The following is an 18,076-nucleotide window of genomic DNA, read 5'->3' as shown; positions in this document are numbered from 1 at the left end:
CAATGAATATCCACACAGAAATAAAATCAGAAATAAATTCAAGCTTGAGAAGGCAACAAATAGTGTGCTGTAAGTACAACAGAGATATATGTTACACTCTAGACTTAAAAAAAAAAACATACCGCAAAAAAATTTGAAATTTAAAAATACTGTTTCACTCTTTTCCCAAAAATTTGTCAAACAACCAAAACCCATTTTTTAAGTCCAGTTTTTAAAAAAAAAAAAAAAGTCCCATAAATGTCCATAAAAGCAAAGAGCCGAGCCAATAAAAAAGCTTGAATTTATCTTACCATCAATTCTGTGTCTGTCCCAGCAAAGTGAAGATGAGGTGTGGGAGTGAGCCACCAGCAATCCAGCTCTCCTTGCCTCCCGCTCCTCTCTCTCTCTCTCTCTCTCTCTCTCTCTCCTTTTCTCTCTCCCTTAGCCTCTCTCTCTGTGTCTCTGTGAATGTGTCCCTCTCTCAACGTCTGTTCTGCCGACTGTCCTCTCTCTTTCCCTCTCCTCTTGCCTCTCTCTCTCTCTCTGACTCCTCTGTACTCCGCCGCAGCCACGGAGGAACTGAACTGAGCGCCTGAGCGTGTATGTGTGTGTGTGCGAGAGCCAGTCAGTGAGAGAGACGGTGGCTCGCTGAGTGTCTGTGTGTGCGAGACTGAGAGAGAGAGAGTGTGTGTGTGTGTCAGGCCAGTGCAGGCTCAACTGAGTCAACTCTGCCGCTCCACTGTGAGATGCTCAGTGACATCGCGCTGCACACTTCGACACACTCGCACGTAGACACACACACACACACACACACCCTCCTCTGCTAGACGCAGGAAGGTGGGGGCAAGCTCCCTTGCAGATCGGGAGGAGGGGAGCGTTTGTCCCCCCCCCCTTCCTTATTACCATTTGCGCTGCGAGCGGCCAGCACGTCTCAGAGCAACTTACTTCTCCTGTGGGACCGTCCTGCCACACACGCATATGAACGCACACAGACCCACACACACGCACACAGATATACACAGTGCTAAGCAGAGGAGCTGAGTTTTTGCCTTGAATGTGAAAAAAGAGCCAGTTCTGTTTGCTGTTTTCAAGTTTCTTTGTTTCAGAAAAGAAAAATCAGGTTTGTATTCTGCAAAAAAATCAGTTTTTTTTATCACAGCTGATCAACATTTTTCTTTTTTCTTTTTTTTAGACAATTATAAATATCTCTCTCTATATATATATATTTTTTTTTTTTTAAAACAAGCAAATATGCAAGCCTTGATACATCTTTTAAAACTCTCGTGCCTTTGTTTGATTTTCACCGACTCTAATGAAAGACTAATGGAACGCAGGCAATCTGCCACCAGCATGCACACGAACACACATGCTCACAGGCACCTCCTCTCTCTCCCCTCTTCTCCTCCTCCTCCTCCTCCTCCTCCGCGGAGGCTCTCAGATTTTAATTAAGAAAAAAATGAGGAAGAGGTTCCATTTTAGCCAAATTGGTCCCCACAGCAGCAAAGGTAAGGGGAATAAAATGAGGGATGGAGGAGTAAAGGGAGGCAGACACAGAGAAAAAGACACACAGGAGGATAAGACAAAAAAAAGAGGGAAAAGATCTATGCTTCCTTTGACACAGCATAGGACACATCTCAAACAATGAAGACACCCCCCTCCCTCCCTCCTTCCTTCTCCTTTCCTTTCCCTTTTTTTTTTTACTTTAAATCTCCCATCTTGTCTTCTCCACCCCGTCTTTTCGCCCCACTATCATTAGAGAAATGACAGACCAGGTGCCTCAGTCCGCAGCGAGAGGGAGATGTCACAGTGATCTTTTTCACTGCCGAGGAACAAAAGAGAAAGGGACACGGACAGAACTTCTCTCCTCGGCTACATTAAATGGCTTGTGATATATAAAGTCACTTCAAATTTTGTGGTAAATTGCGGCAGACAGCTTCTTGGTTGTCTGTTAAAAGCCTTTTGTACTATGTACTAATGGCGGTACACCGTTAACCTTTGCTGAGATTATCACACCGGTCATTACTGTTATGTACAGGGGATTTCTGCCAGCAGAGAGAAAAGTGTGCAGTGTGTGTCTCGCCACTTTGAAAATGTGCAATTGTGTCTTTTGTCTCAAGCTCAATTTACATCTTCGCTCCTTTCTTGCTGCCTGCCTACATCTTCATCCTCTGCTTTTTTGTCTCTTGTAATTTTTTTCCCCCTCCACCTCTAAATACCTTCCTCTGCTCCCTTCCTTTTCAATTCTTTTCTTCATTCATCTTTTTGCATGCTGGCCCGTGCCTTGTCAGTAGCCACGAGAAGCATTGTTGTAAAAGGCATAATGTGTCACCTCTTGTCCATGTACCACCAGCTCTGCTCTTAAAAACTTATTGAAAAGGTAATGCACGAGGCTTAGGCTAATTATATTAAGTGACAATTTAGCCGCCAAGGTTCCTTTTTGCTTTCCAGTGTTTTTTTCTCTTCCTCTCTGCTTCTGCTCCCTCCACCCCTCCACCCCTCCACCCCTTTCTCCTGTAAATGTGCTAGTCTGTGGGTTTTTCGAGTGGCACTCAGTGTTTCAAGTCAAGCTGGTGGCTCAGCTTCTGACCTGGCTGGTTAATGGCTGTTATTTGTGAGAGGGAGGAGTGGACTCTGCAGATATTGCTCACTCTTCCTCCACATTTCTTTCCCCTCTTTTTACCCCCCACCCTACCCCTTCCACCTTGCTTCTGCCGATAGTAAATGGTCGTGATGACAGCGGAAACAAAAAAAAAAAAACAGAGAGAGAGACAGAAGTAAAAATACAGAGATGAAGAAATTTTGAAGGGGGGGCTGGAAAAAGGAGGCAAGAGGAAATAGAAAGATGAAAAATCTGTGAAAGCAGGAAAAGGGTGGGAAAAAAGGGGATACTGGAGATCCTCAAGCTCCTTTATTAAAACTATTATTGTGCAGGACTTGAGAATTCCCCCCGGGGCAGGGGTCCATGTCGAAGCCCATATAATTAACTAGAGGCTCAGCTACGGATCAATTACCAGACAAGCAAGTGATAGCTGAATCAATGGAAGATCATCAGGCTCGTTATCAGTGTTGCAACTCATTAGAGGAAAAGTGAGGTAGAGAAAGAGGCAGAGTAAAAAAAGGGGGTGGGGGGCAAAAAGGGAGAAGGGGGTGGCTGGGTGAGGCAGGAGGAGAGGGCAAAATTGGTGGTAGTGTGTTATCCCAGAAGCTGATGGGTGTGTGTGTGTGTGTGTGTGCTGTACTGGTGTGTGATGGGCTGCTTTTCCTCATTAGCTGCCACTGACTGGTGACAGGGGGGAGTCCTGTACCATGAGCAAAGCCTGCTCTGTAGCAACAGTCACTGAGGCTTGCACGGATCAATACTGGCGTGCACATGAGGCTAAAGCTCTGCCACAGCATTCTTACTCCCCAGGTACTCACAACCTCAGTCTCGGGTACAATTTTGCAATCTGAGCAGTCAGAAGGGAGGTGTCAACAATGAAGAGTCGCAGAACAAAGGAGCAACAACTATAACCAGAAATTCTAAGCAACTCTAGAGTTTATAACCTCTTTTAACAGCAAAGTGACATCTACGTATAAAGACGTTAGTTTGAACTCTTCTAGAGATGTGCTCAAAAGTGATTTTTAAAAAAAAAAAATGCAATCAATTTTTTAAAGTAGGGCAAAAATGAAAGTTAAAAAAAAGTACTATTAATATGCGTTATTTTATTTTGCATTCACCTAAGTAGACACCCTTGATGTTTAAGTTGAAGTATAATGAAATGCGCTATATAAATAAAAATGCCATTGCTATCTGAACTTTGAGGATTCAGTCATTTGTGATGATGCCACATTTGCATATAGCTTTGCATGCATTGCTTGATTTATGTTCTAATTCTGATTTTCCTCTTTCATTTGATGTTTAGAAATTGGTGCTCTTTAGAGATAAATGACTGAATCCTCAAAGTTCAGATGGCAATCGGGAAACAATATAAATCTGTGATCTAAACATCCCATATTTATCAATATTATATTACATCACCTCATTAATTCTTTTACTGTTCACTTATTTTTGGCTTCTATTCTATTATTTCCGTTCTGATTATATTTCAACCTTTATTAAAGAAAAACATATAGAGCATGTCGGGTAAAAGAGTCTAATAAGAGTGCAGAAAGTGAGATTTAAAACATTCTTGGACTCTTTGTACTTTAACTATGGTACTATCCATCACTAAGTCCACACTATTATGCCCATCAAACCTCTTAGCACTGCCTGTTTGTTTCCCAAGCACTGACATCTAATGGGTCAAATAGCCCAGAAATTGGGTGCGACAGCACTGAGTTGTTAGACCAGTCTCAAGAGAACCAATTCCCCTTTCTATGCTCTTGAGAGGCAAAGTACCTAGCTTTTTATTTTCTGTGCAAAGTGAGAAAACCTGTTGAAGCAAACAACAAAGAGTACAAAACAAATACAGGGAGTCATCAAAGAGTCATAATTACGATGCTTTGCTGCTGTATTATTTTTCTGTTTTGTGTTGCTTTTTTTTCTTTTCATGATGGAAAATCACAACAACAAAGTCCAGCTCACACAAAAACGAGGACAGAAAGGGACAACAAGTGGAAGGTGGAACGACATAATTTGTGCAGCGGCGGCGATCATGTGCCACAGAAACAAATGATCTCCACCAGCAGAAGGAGCTTGATGAGCGTCTCTTTGCCGAGCAGGATGCTGGCTGGTGAAACACTGATTCTTTTCAGGTTGTCACATGAAAGTCACATCTAGAGTTCATCCTATCAGCTGTTCAGTCATTCCCAACTTTTTTTTTTCTCTCCTCGTATAAAGCTTTCCTATCATCTTACATTCTTGTTCAAATAATTAAAGGTAAACAAAGCTAAACAATAATATTCACGGCGAAAGAGTCGTGGAAAGAGACCAAAAAAAAGGTCAAAAAACCAAAACGTGAGTGTAGCTTTTCAGCAGTACACTAAAGACATAAGCAGGAACACATGGCTAAGGGCTGGTACTGTCAGTGACCTGATTTATGATCACAGTGTGTGTGCATGTGACAACGAGCGGCGTGTCGATTAGATGGCACAGGGATAGAACTGTCACTGTTCTGCTACCACTACAGGGCCACAAGACATCATATGACACCAACAGGAACAGCCCTGCACTTGTGATAGCGTTAGAGACAGACGGAGAGAAAGACGTAGAGAAAGGCAGACGAGGGCACCAAAAGGTCTGAGAGAGAATAAAGAGAGCCACATGATTGCCCGTGTCACTGATCACTGCAATCTGGGCTCCACTTATAAGTGCACCTTTGTGAACGAAACAGTAGAACAAGACGAGTTTCTCTAACGAGTCTTCTGAGTTATTTACAATTTTCAGCTGTATTTGCGGTAATATAGAAAGGCAGAAGGTTAATTGCTAAGAGCATCATTTGCTAATGCCTGTTTAGCAATTTGTGATCTAATGACATGTTATGCATAACAGCGCTCCACATTCTAGTTCAGTTTTTCCTTCGAAGGGAAGACTCCACTATCCAGGTCGGGAGGCAAAACTACAATTTTATCAGCATCAACGTGGATGCTCACACACACACACACAGACACACACATATACATATACAGTGCTCATTCACGTGTTCACCTCGATCCCAGCGGGCACCAGACCACTGTGCTTCTCGCCAAATTTCTGAACAACTTTCACATGACGACACATAAACACACACACACACACACATGCAGAAATTCACTTAAGCTCTCAATTCACCTCAATTCAAACATGCGTGGTGTTTATACTCTTTATATTAGTGGGTCTGCAACTAGTCACTGCTTTTATTATCAGTTAATCTGACTGTTGCTTTCCTGATTAGTGATATGATACAGCTTTCGTTGTGCAACAAATAGACAAAAGTGGAGCCCTGCAGCGTGCACAGTGTTGATTTAATAATTTGGCAACAATTAACAAATTTAAAATATTGAGAAAATAAGAAAAAAAAAACAATGATAAAATTAAATATTTTTTAGAGCCAACAGTCTGAAAACCCAGTGATATTTACCGAGATACTTAAGAAACTAGCAAACTAGCTAATCACAGTAAACAGACTGATGGATTTCCAGCATCTTCTTTTTCAAAACCTCTTTAAACTCTGTGTAAAGATGCATTTCAAAACACATTATACAAGCTAGAAATTAAGGGTTTAAAAATGCTGTAAAAACTGAAACATTTTAGCAATTTTCTCTTGCTCAGTATCAATTAGTTCTAGAGCCTGCAGTTTGCTAGCTAGCAAATAACTCACAGGATGACATCAAAAAAAGAGAGAGATGGGATTATCTGCAGCATCAGACATTCACCAGCTGTTAATGGAAAAGGCTATATAACAACTTTAGTGGGAGAAAAAAAATTACTTAACTCTTTAAGTTGTATTATGATTCACAGTTGTCATTGTTATGGATTGTAGGATTTATAACAACTAATTAGAGTCACTAAAGTGGCCCTATCAATGGTTTCTGGTGCTGGTGCCATCTTCTCTGACGAATACTACGGCTTGTTTGAATGTTTCTATAAGGAACAAGATTTAAACTTAAATTCAACAAAATTCAGCATGACTCCAAATGCACAAATCTCTGGTTTGTCCAGTGGGGTTAAGGAGGCAGGAATTAAGAGGTTGCATTGTTCTGCGACTCGGGAAGGGAGTGAAAATATCAAAGCTGCAGCAGAAAATACTCCACAGTCATCCACACTCACACTTGGATAATTCTCTTCTAATCATCAGTAGCTCTTCTCCTCCTCCACCCTCATTTACTTCTCTTATGTTTCCCTCCTTTACAACTCTCTCCTCACCTCATCAGACAGGCCTCCGCCTCACCCCTCCGCCGCCTCCATCCCTTCAGTCCTGTCCTCTCTCACTGACCCGTGCTCCCCCCCAGTCACAGGGCGTTGTGTCTCTACCTGCCAGGCTCCCTGACAGCCCCACGTCCCCCCTCACCCCTGAGAGGAGACCGCCTGCCCATCCGGAACGCTGCCGTGGCAACCCTGCCAGCACCCCCGTTGTACCCCCCCGCCACCCCCACCTCACCGTCCAACCCAATATCCACCGAACCCAGTGGTGAGAGTTTGACAAAGTCCTTCTCGACAGTGTCTTCCTTCTCTGAACGTCCTCCACACTTTTCCCCACCTCTCATTATTCTGTTTTTACCCTTCCTCTCAGTCTCATAACCCTCAGATTTTCTTCCTTCCTGACCTCACTAATGTGTCTTTACCTGTTTTAACTTTCTGCTCCCTTTTACACTCACTGATTACCTTCTCTCTCTTTTTTTCTAAAGGCTAAAAAGATTTCAGTAGTCGTTACACTGCGACCCTTAAAAGCATTTGTTGTGGACATAGTAAATATTGACACCCAACAAGTGTTATTAAATCTCCACTGAGACCTAATTTTGCTTCCATTTTTCATCATTTTGCATTACATTAAAAGACTGCACAATAAGGGCATTTAAAAGTGGTTCCATCAGACTAATTACGAGGCAGTTCTTTCTTGCTATATATGCACTGACCACAGGCTGAATGTCAACCAACAAAATGGAACTTCTGTGAACTATAGGTCAGGCGAGCCACCAAAGAATTTAGGCAACTGTTCATGCAATAAAAGGAAAAAAATGGAGGCTTGTTTTGAACATACAAGATGTGATTTAAAAAAAAAGTTCCACAGCATATATTTAAATTTGGCCCCTTCAACATTGTCTCCTTTGGCACTTTTGGACCTACCAAAGTGTTGGAAACAGCACTCCTATCTGTATTTCATTAATTACATTTAAAGCCCTACATGGCCAGGCTTCTGCCTATAAAGGTCTTTCACATGATGTCATGATCACTTGAGAATTGTCTCCCATATTGGATGTGAAATAACCACAAGCTGCTAGAGAAATATGTGTATTTTCCAACTGGTTGGTGAGCGGCTGCTGGAGGTTTCTTATTGTCAGCAGGTGAAGACAGTTGTAAAGAAGGTGCCGTACCAAAAACCTCCTTCTACTTGCTTTTGTTGCCACGCGCACCTGTAGTTTGTTTTTATGTTGGATAGTGATGGTCTTACAACTGAACAATACACCGGTTTGAAATAGATCATTTTAAAATTAATTATATAAAAAAAGCTGTGGTTATTTATTAGTATCTCCTGTCTGGGTATGACTGTGTCTGCAAATGTGTTTTGAGGAAAGTCATCAGTTCACAGCTGTGCATCTGCTCAGTGGTGAAGTAATGGGAATCACGCATTATACCAGTTAGCCTTTGTGAGTAAAAGGGAAGTCCACGGCTGCTTTTGATGTGAAAAAGAAAAAGAAAAAAATCGATGACCTCACAAAAGCTGAGACGTGGTCCAACAAGCCTGTGTACCATCTGAAAACTCCCCAGAAACAAATGCAAATCCAGAAAGGAGGTGGGAACAAAAAACATGTGGGTTGCATTAGCCAGGGGAGTCTTTATTTATGGCACACACATGACAAGGAACATAACCGCTAACACCACGACAAACACACAAACACTTGTGACACTCCTCGCCAAAAAAAACACCCAAATAAATGTCACACAAATCATTGTGTGGTAGTAAAAACCATTCGGCAAACGAGCAAGAAAGTTTTAGGTTTACTTCAGAGAATTTCTGCTGAGGAAAAAGAAAAACGAAAAAAAAGTTTCGGTTAAATTCTTCTTCTGTCTCTAACTCTGGCCTTTCTCATTCATCTTTTTTTAGCTGCGCGTCTAAAGAAGAGAAAAGTAGGAAGTGTAGTTTCAGAAGCAATATATTTTTTATTTTTCAAGTTCTGTAGGATGTGTGCTCCAACCAAACGATCAGCACATTAAAAAGTCATTTTAGTTTCTCTTCCTGTGAGCCCCGTGGAGAGGTTCTAAGTGTAATGCCCGTTGCTGCCCTCCCCTCCTCCAAACCCCTTGTAATTGAATACTATCCCACAGCCTGGGCAAAAATCAGCTTAGCGAATGCATAAAGAGGAAAAAAAATAATAAAAAAAATGATTATTATTCCACCATCAGGTTTCAATTACACAGAAGAGGAGGGTTAAGTGAACATGAAGTCATATTAAAGTATATAGAAGGCCACTGGCTTTGGGGTGCTTTGTTGAAAGCTCTCATGTATTAACACACATTCTTGCACGTGGCCAAGTTACATTATTTGATTATTACAACCATAGCCACAGGTTTGGCATGCAAGCTTTGAATTCCTGCTCTCGCTTAGAACCACTTCCACCGAGAACAAGAACCTATTAGTCTGAAAACATTGATGAGAGAGAAAAAATATGTCATGTCTACATCTGGCATACACAGAGGCCAGAAACCTGACTGCGTGTGTGTTTGTGTGTGTGTGTGTGTGTGTGTGTGTGTGTGTGTGCAGCGTTATGCATGAGCATGTGTTCCATCTTGCATGTCTGTGTTTCATTGCTTTAAAACATTAGACACGCAGGACCAATTTAAGGTCAGAATGGGAGCGAGGCCGTATTCACACTTAAGTTGAGATTCGGAGCGTCTGTTGTTCTTTACTCTGTCTTCCATTTCTACAGAAATCAGCTTGGGCTACTTTTCTTTTTTTATTCTTTCCTCCCATCATTTGGGTTCACAGCTCTGCTGTCTGGCCCTCTTTCTCATGCAGTCAGTCTTTCTCACTTTGTCCTCACACACCACCACACCAGATTCTGTCACCTGTCTCTGCTGGTTCAATCACTCCCAGAGAGGCAGAGGAATGGCCTCCACATTCCCAGAGGCAAGACATAAAGGGCTGTGAATGGATTGGTGGATGGCGAGGGGGACGAAACCAGCAGCTAAATTATTAAGTGACACTTCGCTTCGAGACACACAAACACACTCATAAGGCGGGAGGGTAAACGCATTAGAACGGTTAGCCCCCTGAATGCACCCGACAACTCGAGTACACGCTAACTCGCGTCAAAATCATCAAACCAGGCCCGGGGCTCTTAAAACGTCGTGGAGCCTAGGAGGCTTTCTGAGAGTGAGTGGCCCTGTCATCGCAGCCATCGCTGCCAATAAATAAGTAAATATGGGAGTGGAGCGGCTAAGCAGCATCGCCACAGAGTTGACAGCACCCATCCACTGCGAGTTTGCGCTCCCCGTGTGAACATCAGCAAATAGGTATTCGCACCTGTGTTTATGTGTGTCTCTGTGGGTCTGTGTTCTCTTCCAACATCTGACAAGCTCCAGGGGGGGAAGGGAGGGCCACGGTCTTGGTCATCTCCCCAGCTAGAATGTGCCAAAGCGGGACTTCATTCACTTAAGTTCCACCTGGCCTTGATTTCCTGCGAACAAGGCTTGAGCACACCGGGAGAGCACAGGTCTAATTTGGTACATAAGGAGGCAGGATGATGGGCCATTTGGCCACCATGGAACCAGACTCCCATGTTAGCAGGGAGCACAACACAACTCCCCAAGTCTTAGCTTGAAGAGCTGCAACAAAATTACACAAGCACTTGTATCACTGCTATTAAGTCATCTCCCCAAGTGTCCTTTCATACGTAAAATACGCAAAAAATAAGACGTAAAATAAGACACACAGAAACATAACAAAACCTTTAAATAATATCTAAGTCAGCTAATTTTCTGCGTCCAATAAAGCCAGCCTTTTCTCATTTCTACGTTTGTGTCAAAGAGGCACGGACAAAGTGTCCTTTGGCATCAGTGCACATGATTATCTCTCACTCCCAACTCATAACATACGCACACTTGTAAAGAATCAATTGGTGGCACGTTTAAAAGCACCAGATCGCCCTAAGCCTGCACTTTTTGTGTCTAAACCTCACCGGTGAGGGGAAACTAAAGAAAATCAGCCAACTGACAAACTCTCGACCTCTCATGTGGGAATATTTGATTAACAGGGATGAAAACGCTTTGACCAGGCGTAATGGAGGTGAATATAATTTTATTCATGCTGCTAAAAGCAAAAATCACTGCCAGATGTTTTCATTTAAAATCATCAGAATAAAGGAATCCTAATAAAAAACTATTATTTTTTCTGAGGAAAAAAAGAGAGCATTGCTCCTGGAAAGATGAACAGCCACTGGATATTTTAAAAATGATTTAAAATTACCCATGGATTCAAATCCATATGCCTGGCACACTTAAACTCTTTGCATTATAACTCCAATATAAGTAGAAAATTTTATTTGTATTTCAAATTTCAACAGATTTTAGCCGTACCCACAGAATAACGCCGCTTCAAGCCCATGTCACGCTTGTTTTCCCATCATTATGACCACTAGTGGACACTGAAGACAATCTGGTGTAGTTAGCCTAACAATAAATGCAATGGCATGGTGATACTTAAGCAACTGTAAACAGTGTTTGTGGGCTCGTAAATGTACTCACAGTTTGGATGTATCTGTATCGCTGTGTGTACACATACGTGTGCCCGTGTATGTGTTTATCTGTGGGTACGCTCATTGTAAAGCCTGCTAATTGCAGTTGAGACTCCTTTAATTAACACAAAGAGAGGTCTCTGGGGTATGTATGGGCACTGTGAGTGTGTCACGAGTTTATATCTAGCTAACCTGTGGGACACAACAGCCTAATCAGAGCCTTTTAAGTTCTGCCATGCTTACACTGGAGGATTAACTGAAGACACACTTTAGTCGTGGAAAATGAGACAACCGAGGATCGTGCTGGTCTGGCCGACAAAACAAGCAAAGGGGGAAAAAAATAAAATAAAAACCCACATGCGCCTGGAAACACGGAACACTTTGAACCGAGTACACAACGATGCTGACAATATGAGGTGTGTATTTTAAGGTTGTAATGACTTTATTTAGCTTGAGTCTTGCTCAACTGTAAACAAAATGGTTGCCCGGCTGTTGTTGTTTGCAGATTAATGGTTTGTGTATGGCAAAGGGGCGCCACAGGAGACATGACACAGGATATGCCTCAATCTTTCTCTCTTCCCTTTGTCCACCCACCATTTTCATTTGCTCGCTCGCTTCTCTTTCCTTTTTAAAAATAACTTGCGCTCTTTTTTATTATTCCTGCCAATTTGGACAGGAGCCGTGGTCAAAGACAGATTACACTAAGTCGCGTATCAAACCTAATCAATCTTCAGCCCCTGGAAGGCATCACTCTCCCAATGAATAATTACAGCAATCCAGTTATGAGCTGCCAGTGCCAAAATGTTGCCACCACCATCTTTTAGGATGCTGGAACCCCTGGCTGATTAACCAATGAACTTTGAGGGTACACCTTCATGAGCGTGTGTGTCTGTGTGTGCGGTCCCTGTAAAGACAAAGTCAGAGGCAACAAAAGATGAATGCCTCAGTCATCACAAGCGCTACTGTTTTTCTTTTTCCTTTGAGAGTTAATAAAGTCATTTGAACTACATTAAATCCGAGTGGCACCTGGGGTATGCGGAAGTGAGAGAGCTGAAATGTGGGAAAGAATGAGAGTGATCATGTGTGTGTCGATCCAGGATCTAGGTTGGCAGGGTTGCTCTAGTCAAACTAAGGCCAAACTCAATTTGGCTTCCATACATCCTTAGTATAGCTTGCAGTAGAGGAAATGTGCTACACCACCCTCTGCTGCTCACACACACACACACAGAGACACACACACAACCGCACACACACATGCAACGAGATGAAGATGATTAAAAGGAGAGAAAGGTGATGTTTTGTGAGGAGGGGAAAAAGAGATAAAAGAAGGCAGAGAATGAGAATGTTTGTGTGCATGCATGGAGGGGGGGGTGATGAATGAACGAATCATTGTGTTGGTGGGTGCGCTGCAATCAGCAGGGAGAAGACACTCCAGTCACACACTGTCAGTTATCCAGCCACTGATATGTGATGTATAAAAGGGCGTGTGCACCATACAACATGACGATCTTTCATCAAGAGGCATGCTGAGTAGAAAATATTGAGAGATAATTGACAAGAAACTGCTTTTCTGCCACGTGAGAGAGGGGAGCCACTGCGTTGTACACGAGAGGAAGTCAGCGGAGACGGTAGGGAGGGAGAAAAAAAAAGGGGGGAGAAGAGTGAGCGTGTAACTGCAGAGCAGCTGTATTGAGCGGAGGAGGGTGTCATTTAGAAAGTGGCTGGCTCAGCAATGGCCATTAGTAGCACTGTGACACAGTGGAGTGTCAAGCAAACAGACAGGAGGAAGAACCTGCACTGATGTGGGCAGACAGGCAGATTGAGGAGAGCGGATAACGAATGGTTATGTTATAATGATGTTTATCAGTAAATCTTTACTTACTTAATCTAAAGACAGTTATTAAAGTGGGAAAATATGACACAATAATAATTTATTTGAAAATGTTGCCCATTTTTTTGTTACTTCATTGTTTTTGTCTTGGAGAGTTTTTTTCTGACATTTATATTTAAAATCTAATTTTGCTTTTATAGAGGTTTATTCAACATTCTCGATTCATTTTATTAGAATCGCTTTTTTTTTCCGTTTTTATGTATCATATATGAGAAAACACCATCAACAGCCAGAAAAACTTTTTTGCTATAATTTTAAATACCAGAGTATATGAACCAATATGACTGTAAAATAAACCTTCAGAATATAGACATAAATAACTTTAAAATGTTTGGTACTTGTAGGTGATCCTGGGCACTTGTGGTTTAGTGTATTTGTAAAGAACTAAATTTGATGAAGCAACAAGTCATAAAACACCATAACTCAAATTTGCAGGTAACAATTTTAAGACTTAAACAGGTGATTACTTACAATAACATGTTTGGTTTTTTTAATTTAACATTTACTCTGCGAATAAGCAATTTACTGATTATTACACTTATTTGCATAAATATTTCATATACAAATGTGCATTGTGAACATTTTCTCTCCAGCATGAAATATGACATGTTATTGACTCAGAATAGCCTGGCACACATAAGTCAAAAACTTAGGGTTGCATGGAGTGTTTTTAATAAAAGTGCCACAGAGCCAGAGACATCATCTTTGTTATTTCATTCATTTTTTTCTTCCTCCTCAAAATCTGGCACCTCCACCAATGCAAATCCACTGACAGTTAAGTAGTACTTTACCACATATGCAGCACTACTCCACAAGATCTTTGTATAATCACTGGAGTTCCTTTTTTAAATGAGACGGTGTTATAGATCTCTCCAAACTGTATCAGCATTAAAATGCATTATTGAAAAACTGTAAGGAGGATACTGCTATTTACATGATTTTAGGTAATCTGATATTTTAAGCCAGGGAAGCCTCTTATAACACTGAAGTGAAACACTAGATACTTAATACAGGAATAATACAGCCATTCTGCAAACCACAAACTACCCAGCGCCACGCCGCAAATAACTATGATTTTGAGCAAGAAGGAGTGGAAGAGTGTAAAGAAACAAAGAGAGAGAGGGGGGGGGACATAACTAAAAATTACTTAGCCCATGAAATTCCTTAGACAGCAGAACTAGCAGTGAAGGCTAAACACTCCAGAGTCTGGGTGTTGGCAGACACAAAACACCGCCACAGGATGTGAGAGAGCTATTGCAACCAATCAAAACTCTTAGTTCAACTTCAAGGACCAAACATATCATATCAAAGTAAAGGAGAAAATGCCGGTGATCTGATAAGATAAGACGTGTTCTCTGAGCTTCCCGTGATTATTAATTGCATCTACAATGGCATCGCTGATTTGTGACTCCCGACCTCTTTTCTCTTTTGTTTTAATTTTCGTCGAAACAATGCCGTTTAATAACTTGTGGTTAAAAAAACTACAATCGAGCCTTATTTATTTGCCTGGAAGACAATCTGAGCTTCCACTTCACTTTCCCACCAGTCCGTCCAGCTGCCCACTGCCAGAAAGCATTTTGCTGGGGACAGTGTGGTCCTATTGGAGCGACAGGAATTCACAAACAGAGGGGGCAAACCAAGGTTACTGAAACGAAGGGCCCAGGCACGCTCCCAAACGAGGCAGGCGGCGGCGCAGCCAGCGCAATCTGGGGTCCTTCTGCTGACTAGCCACACTAGGACTCATGGGAAGGGAATGTAAGGCTCCTTTGCAGGCCAAGTTTGAAGGAGTGTGGAGTGAGAGACTAACTGTTTGAAGAGGACGGAGTTAGCATATGAGAATGCTGCGTGTGTGCGTGTGTGTGTATGTGTGTGTGAGTGTACAAAAACCTTGACAAGTAAACTCTGGCTGCCATCACTCGTCACTTCTTTGTGTTGGAAAAGACCGCCTTGCCACACCCGTGCTATTCCCGTGCAGGCCAAGTCTTCTCCCATTCCAATGAAGAGACATTAAGGGAAGAGTAATCACTTTGGACGTGAGCTGCCAATTTAGTCTGAACTTATTTATCTCATTTAGAGTCAGTTTGGAGGGATATACACATGGCAAATTCCGACTTCTCAGTTCCCACAGACGTAGGAATTGAGACTGCTGGCAGGCCTGACAATATTCCTTCATTGAGCTTTGCATTACTGTAACAAGAGAGGGGGTGACAACGATTTGCCAAACCCTGACAACTGCAATCCTGTCACTGCCTGCTGCCAGTTTATCTGTGGGTTGTCTTTTTTCAGTGGATGCTTCACCACTAATTCGATTTCTTCTGGTTTTCAAGCATTAAATTCTGAATTAGGATCTTCTGAAAAACCAGATTACCTATGCAAAAAGTCATATGTGCACACGCTCTCACACTCAAACAGGTAGACAACAGTGGCTCACTAGACGCAGAGACCTCCCAAAAAACTTACATCCTACGTGGCTCTGGCTGTGCATACTAACTAGCAACTGGCTTTACTGTGAGCATGCACGCATGTAAGCGCACACATGCACGTTAGGTTTACTCTAATTAGTGCTGGTATTTTCAGGGCTTGTTTGCACAAATTGGTAATGTGTGATTTGAATTGAAATATGGTTGCAGGGAGAGCGGTGGGGAGGAATTGTTCCCAATAAAAAATAAATAAATAAATAAATAAATAAAAGAAATAGAAAGGGGTTTCACCTTGCCCTTTTGTTGGGACTCATATGAAAGTAATTTAATCCAGTGAGGGAAAAGAGGAAAGAGAAAGAGGTACAGAAAGAGAGAAGTAGCAAAAAAAGACAGGGAAGGAGAGACAGAAAGAAAAAAGGGGGAGGGAGATACATTCCGTTTGGGCCATAGTGAGAGGCACTGTGGGTGTCTGAGGGCCCTCACTGCCAGTAATTGCTTCCATATAGGACTCTTCCATGGTCACACACACACATATACACACATCTACATGCACACGCGCAGTTAGCAATGTAAAAGCAGATGTGGGACATCTACCAGTATGAAAAAAAGAAAAAACATCATTTACAACAGATAAATACATGTACTAAAAGTGTCAATTTATTTAACCATTGAACTCAGTTTTCATGGAGCTCATCATTAAGCATAATATGGTGGATAGCAGCTCTTGATTAAGAGGATGAAGAACATTAGCAGGTTACCTGCTTGTCCCTGAAACAAGGAGCATCTGAGCAGAGTATTCTGCTAATCCAGCTCAAAGCCGGACAAAGGACGGGCAACTGTGCTTGAGTTTTACTATAAGTAGCTTTAAGCCAAAGAGGTAAAAAGGAAATAGGGTGGAACAGTGGTGTGGTGGTCAGCATAGCTGACTTATACTAAAGAGGGTCCTGGGTTTGAATCCACCAGTTGGCTGGGGCCTTTCTGTCTGGGTACTCTGGCAGACAAAGACATACACATTATACTGGGGACTGTAAATTGGCCATGTGATTCAGCTCATAACCTACATAGATAAACCTAGTTTCACAAAACTATGCAGAGAGAGGTGTTACGGGAAACTGCAGGTCACAATGAACTGGCAAAACACGCAAACACCAAATTTTGTTTGAAAGGAGCATGCAACACTGATAAATAACTGATGATCTTTCTCAAACTGACATTATTTCCAGTTTTCCAGGTCTCACCTGTGCATGAATATCCTCTGCTAACACAGCTCCCCCGACACATTTAGGGACCTCAGGCAAGATCAGGCTTTAATGCTGCACAAATTGACCTACACCTGTGATCACAGAAAGACTGCTACAAACAGCAGTAAGCAACACTACTGTTAATGTTTTCACAAGTTTCTCTGTGTGTGTCTGAGGCTAAAGTTTGGAGAAGAAAAAGCTCAAACTTTGGGAAGAGAAAGCCTGTTTAACAAATATGATTTGAGATTTGTTTAGGTAGCCTGCAGTGTAGGCTTGTGATCAAGCGTTGGTTACATGGATCACTCATTAGGGCAGGAAGTGTTTATTCCATTATGTTGTCAAGAGTTCAGCTAATTATATTGTAACTAAAAGACTTTTAAGTTTCCGTTGATAATGTTGTTACTGTAACCACGGTTCAAACGTCTTTTCAAGCACCCTGCTGGCGTCCATGTGTGATGTTAATATGAAACATTCCATAGTCAGTTATTAATATGAGAGCAACACCATTAGGCAAATCATTAGCATTAATGAAATGTGGACTTCGTAATGAGTGACTTCCAAACTGTTTAGATGACTTATTTTAAACAGGCCTGTGCATTTCAAGGTACTTGAAGTGCTTTGTAAGAAATTGTAAGTAATTTATGTCCATAAATATTAAAGAGATTTTCTGGGATTTTATTTAAATTCACTTTTCATTTCCATTCATCTGTTTTCTTCTGCTTATCCAGTTTGGGGTGGTGAGGTGAGAGGGGGAGGGCAGAGTGGATGGGTCACCCATCCAACCAGGGCCAACATATAGAGACAGACAAGCGTTCACACTTGCATTCACACCTACGGCCAAATTAGAATCACCAGTTAACCCAACATGCATGTCTTCTGACAGTGGGAGGAAGCCGGAGTAGCCGGGGGTAACCCAGACATGAGGAGAGCATGCAAGCTCCAAATAGGGGTGCGTCAGCCCTGCAGGTGGATTTGACACCAGGATCTTTTTCTGTGAGTTAACAATATTACCCACCCCACAACCGTTAATTTTTATACGGTTTACTGAGATAAAATAACACAGTAGCTCAGTCCTACATTTTCTTCTTGTGTGTCCTCTTGCATCACATGAATGGCAAAGGCCCTGGTTTGATGTATGTCCGGGCCTTTCACCATGCACTGAGTATTATTTAAACTCTTTCTTAGTGGCAAAT

At 42.0% G+C, this 18,076-nt stretch overlaps 1 protein-coding gene across 5 annotated transcripts in view; it reads right to left on the bottom strand.

Annotated features, from left to right (window-relative positions):
- The window catches only part of bnc2 (basonuclin 2), a 165,634-nt gene that overhangs the window by 91,192 nt on the left and 56,366 nt on the right, over positions 1–18,076 (bottom strand). Inside the window, exon 1 of one of the 5 annotated variants that reach the window (XM_039613800.1) lies at positions 291–778. The exons of 2 other annotated variants lie outside the window; for them this stretch is intronic. In XM_039613800.1, coding sequence (XP_039469734.1) covers positions 291–293 — 3 coding nt within the window. In that variant the 5' untranslated portion in view covers positions 294–778. Of the gene's footprint in view, positions 1–290; positions 779–18,076 lie in introns of those variants that run through there. 2 more of the 5 variants (XM_039613795.1, XM_039613797.1) reach the window with 2 other exon arrangements.

The sequence above is a fragment of the Oreochromis aureus genome, linkage group 6 (genome assembly GCF_013358895.1).
Source record: "Oreochromis aureus strain Israel breed Guangdong linkage group 6, ZZ_aureus, whole genome shotgun sequence".
NCBI classification, from domain to species: Eukaryota; Metazoa; Chordata; class Actinopteri; order Cichliformes; family Cichlidae; genus Oreochromis; species Oreochromis aureus.
This window is presented reverse-complemented; position numbering and strand designations above follow the sequence as displayed.